This window comes from Andrographis paniculata, unplaced genomic scaffold (genome assembly GCF_009805555.1).
Source record: "Andrographis paniculata isolate CXL003 unplaced genomic scaffold, ASM980555v1 Contig74END, whole genome shotgun sequence".
In the NCBI taxonomy this organism is placed as follows: Eukaryota; Viridiplantae; Streptophyta; class Magnoliopsida; order Lamiales; family Acanthaceae; genus Andrographis; species Andrographis paniculata.
The window spans coordinates 1,130,289-1,135,568 of record NW_026137611.1 but is presented as its reverse complement, the minus strand read 5'-3'; the positions used below and the strand labels follow the sequence as shown (position 1 = coordinate 1,135,568).

The 5,280-nt window shown below is 38.5% G+C and overlaps 1 protein-coding gene across 1 annotated transcript; it reads right to left on the bottom strand.

The window, feature by feature from the left end:
• Positions 1 to 915: 915 nt before the first annotated feature.
• LOC127265864 (F-box protein At3g07870-like) lies at positions 916 to 1,640 on the bottom strand. Its single transcript, XM_051295881.1, has one exon. The coding sequence runs from the start codon at positions 1,573 to 1,575 to the stop codon at positions 916 to 918; it is 660 nt and encodes a 219-aa protein (XP_051151838.1). The 5' UTR covers positions 1,576 to 1,640.
• Positions 1,641 to 5,280: the final 3,640 nt, after the last annotated feature.

The following is a 5,280-nucleotide window of genomic DNA, read 5'->3' as shown; positions in this document are numbered from 1 at the left end:
TGGAATATTCCCATTCACACGACAAGTTCCAGCTCAGAGAGCCAGCAAGAACTGGCCAGCCGACACACTAGAAACTAAATCAATTGAATCAATCACAAAGGATGTCATCAAAGAATGTATAATCAATCAGGTATGCATTTTTTTAGTTGTTTTCATTCATAATTATTGTATGCTAACATTTGTACATACGAAAATTTTAGATTATCCCAGCAATCAAACAGAAGTGGCCTCCCAATGCAAACAAAACAATATTCATCCAACAAGACAATGCAAAGCCACACATTAAGAACAACGATCTAGATTTTCGTGCTGCTGCAAGCAGCGATAGATTCAATATTGTTCTCATGCACCAGCCCCCCAATTCTCCCGATTTAAATGTTAATGATCTTGGATGGTTTAGGGCAATTCAAAGCATTCAAATTGAATCGGCAAGCACCACAGTTGACCAATTGGTGGATGCAGTTAGACGTTTATATGATCAACTATCAGCTGAAACCTTTAACTATGTTTTCCTAAGTCTACAGGGTGCATGCTAGAGATTATGAGGATAAAAGGACACAATGCATATCGGATTCCACATATGAGCAAGAAAGCACTACAGCGACGAGATGCCCTACCTAACAATCTCCAAGTATCTCAAGAATTAGTAAAGCAGTGTATTTCATGGCTCACCGAACATGGAGAAGCAGAATATGCAAATCACATTCGGAGTATGTTACGAATTGAAGTTGGTTCTTAAATTAATTGGGCATACTTTTTGTTTATTGTAAATTTTAGAGAATACTTTTGTTTAATGTAAGTACTTAGCCTATCTTATTTTTGATGTATTAACTGACTCGGGCATAAGTTGAACAACCATAGAACTTGTTTAGTATATTCTCATCGCCATCCCCTCCATTTATTATTTTTAAAGAATCAACTAGATTCTTCCCACACACCTCCGCTCAACCTGTAAAGCTCCACCCGAGGATACTCGCCAATGAAACAATATGTATAAGTTATCCTAATCACCTTATAATCGCTGGAGACCGAATCGAACCCGAATCCGAGGCATTGGATGAATGTGCCAAATGAATTGGAAACCAAATTAGGGTTCGGGAGGCGAATTGATCTCCGGATGCAAGGGTTCCACAGAATAATTGTGCTTGTGAGATAAACCCTATCGTCGGACAGGCAGAGCAGGCCATTGCAGCTGCCGACAATTGTGAAGCACGAATTTATGCTCCAGAAGGGGAATTCCAAACTGCGGAGGCTGGCGAAAGAATGGTCTTCCTTGTAGAGGTCGTAGCGCTCGGAATTGTGGACGCAACGACGGAGCAGGACAGCGCGATCCTCCCTCGCGGCGGAGAAATTCAAATGCGAGGAGATGAATTGAGGGCTTGTGATTAGGGAATACCAGTGTTTACTGACGGCGGTGCAGCGGAGTAGGGTCTTGGCCGGCAGGCGGTGGAGGATGTTGGCGACGATGATTTCGGGTAAATAACAGGCCATTTTCGGAAGATTTGGGTTTAAGGTTGTGAGTGTTATAAACCACGCAGCACTTACGTTGACAGAACGTGGATGCTTTACGATCATTCATTTACTGACTCACGCATCTATAAATATGTGTGTGCTCTAGGCAATGAAAATATAATTTACAATCATTTCCCTTGCCTCTCTCTCTCTGCATTAATTGTCCCCTCCCCCTCTGCATTAATTGTTTGCTTTCTAATACATTCAATATAATATAATTACTACTCTTACACATATATTTATATATACATATAAACATACATCCGTACACACACAAATAAATATATATATACATTTAATACTTATCCAATAATTATATTATATTATTATTATTATTATATAAAACGTTATCAGCACGAAGGCTCTTACCTATTTTATTTTTGGTAAGTTTTATTTTTATACTATATATATTATTTATTTTCTAAACTATGAAAAACCTTGCAAAATTTTCTTTTAAACCTTTGTCTATCACCGACAATAATTTTCTGACTTGGTCCCTGGATGTAGAAATGCATCTGGTTTCTATGGGCCTTGTTCATACAATTGCCAGTGAAAATACGGCTACAAGCCAAGATCGGGCTAAGGCTATTATTTTCATCCGTCATCATTTAGACATTCCTCTACAGTTTGAATATTTGACGGTGAAAGATCCACTTGATTTGTGGAATGAATTGAGGGAGAGATTTGGGCACTTGAAATATATCACTCTTTCCAAAGCCCGACATGATTGGCTTAACCTGCGATTGCAGGATTTTAAAACTGTTACAGATTATAACTCTGTTATCCATCAAATTACATCTCAGTTAAAACTCTGCGGAGAAAATGTTACTGAGAATGATAAATTGGAGAAGACTCTCTTTACCTTTCATGCTTCTAATGTTGTGCTGCAACAACAATATCGCGAGAAAAATTTTTAAAAGTACTCACAGCTCATTGCATGCCTTTTATTAGCTGAGCAAAATAATGAGTTACTGATGAAAAATCATCAGTCCCGGCCCACTGGTTCCAGTCCGTTCCCTGAAGCGAACGTGATATTTTCTGAACGAGGCCGAGGACGTGGTAGAGGCCGTGGACGTGGTCGCGGCCGTGAGAGTCAACGCGGTCGATATACCCCTTACAATCGCCGCAGTTTTGACATTAACAGGATGCAGAGTAAACCTCAACATGGGGATATAGCCGAAAAGGCTAAACAGGGAAATAGGCAAATCGGCAGTTGTAATCGGTGTGGCATTGAAGGCCATTGGGCCAATACCTGCAGAAAAGCCAAACACCTAGCCGATCTTTATCAAGCCTCACTGCAGAAAAAAGGGGAAGGAGGTCGAGACTAATCACGTTGATAATGATAACGACCCCGATGATGATCTTTTGGATTACGACACAACGCATCTTGATATAGCGGATTTTGTCGTAGATCCAGCAAACCCCTAGTGATAGACATATTATGTCATTTTACATTATGTTTTGTAATATTTAAATTATCGCATATTACCTTTTTGTAATGCATTTTGTAATACTTATATATGCCTTTATTAATACTGCATTATTTATATTTGAAGGTTAAATGGATGCCAAACAAAATGATGCAAATATGTGTTTCATTGACAGTGCAACGACACATACTATATTGAAACACGAAAAATATTTCTCCCATTTGAAAAGGGAAAGAATGAATGTCAATACAATAAGTGACAGTACGAAATTAATTGAAGGCTCTGGAGAAGCCATTATATTTCTCCCCGCTGGGACGAAAATTGTGATACAGTATGCACTGTTGGACACTAAAGCTCGAAGAAATTTACTGAGCTTTCAGGATATCGGAAAAATGGTTATCACATTGAAACTATGAGTGATACCGATGGTGAATTTTTATTGATCACCAATATCATTGATAAAAGGAAATGCATCATTGAGAGATTACCATCACTCTCTGCTGGCTTATATTATGCCAGATTAGGTGTTGTTGAAACACACCTCACGGTAGATCAAAGGACTACCGATTTTCAAATATGGCATGATCGCCTTGGGCATCTTGGCAGTATAATGATGAGGCGAATAATTGAGAATTCGCATGGCCATTCATTAAAAGGTCAAAAAATGTTAAAACTCAAATGAGTTAACATGTGTTGCCTGCACTCAGGGAAAATTGATAACCAGGCCATCGTCAGCTAAAGTAGGTATTGAATCACCTACATTTTTGGAAAGAATACACGGGGATATATATGGACCAATAGACCCACCGTGTGGGCCATTTAAATATTTTATGGTGCTTATTGATGCATCTACCAGATGGTCACATGTCTGTTTATTATCTACTCGCAATGTGGCATTTGCGAGATTGCTTGCCCAAATCATTAAATTACGGGCACAATTCCCCGATAATCCAATTAAGACTATACGTCTGGATAATGCTGGTGAATATACATCGAATGCATTTGATGATTATTGCATGTCAATTGGAATTAATGTAGAGCACCAAGTTGCTCATGTTCATACACAAAATGGCCTGGCAGAATCACTTATTAAAAGATTGCAATTGATTTCTAGACCATTACTGATGAGGTCTATGTTGCCCGTTTCAACTTGGGGGCATGCAATCTTACATGCAGGAACACTTATAAGAATGAGGCCGACAAGCTATCATAGCTATTCCCCAATGCTGTTAGTATTTGGTCACGAACCAAATATATCTCATCTACGTATTTTTGGGTGTGCTGTTTATGTTCCTATTCCACCCCCCAAACGTACAAAAATGGGTCCTCAACGTAGATTGGGCATTTATATCGGATATGAATCGCCGTCAATTATAAAATATCTTGAGCCTATGATGGGTGATTTATTCACTGCAAGATTTGCAGATTCTCATTTTGACGAATCATATTTTCCGACATTAGGAGGAGACAAAAACGAACCGAAAAGGGATATTAATTGGAAAATCCCATTGAATTTTTATGATCCTAGTACAAAGCAGTGTGAACTAGAAGTTCAACGCATTATACATTTGCAAAATATTGCAAATCAGTTACCGGATGCATTCAATGACTCGAGCAAAGTCACTCGATCATATATCCAAGCTGCTAATGCTCCAGCTAAAATAATTGTCCCTGATGGACAAATTACAAGTGCTAATGAATCAGCGACACGCTTAAAGCGTGGTAGACCACTCGGTTCCAAAGACAAACATCCTCGAAAGAAAAGAGGAATTAATGATAATAATCATGAAAATATCAGGAATGACATTGATAAATCTCAATCTAACGAGGAAGTCAACCCTGAAATAATTGCTCAAGAAAAGCACGATCTTGAAGAACAGGATGAGATTATTGAAAACTCAATTAACTATGTTACTTCAAGAAAATGTTGGAACCGTAAAGAGGCAATTATTGATAATGCCTTCACATATAGTTTAGCACTTGATATAATGGAAGAAAACGAGGATCCAGAGCCAAAATCGGTTCATGAATGTCGGCAAAGAAATGTCTGGCCTAAATGGGAACATGCGATTCAATCAGAGCTTGACTCATTAAATAAAAGAGAGGTCTTCGGACCAATTGTTTAAACACCAGATGGTATAAAACTAGTTGGATACAAATGGGTATTTGTACGAAAAAGAAATGAGCATAATGAAATTGTGAGATATAAAGCCCGTCTTGTAGCTCAGGGATTCTCACAAAGACCTGGTGTAGATTTTGATGAAACATACTCTCCGGTTGTCGATGGAATAACATTTAGATACCTTGTGAGCCTAGCAGTGCAATAAAAGCTCGACAT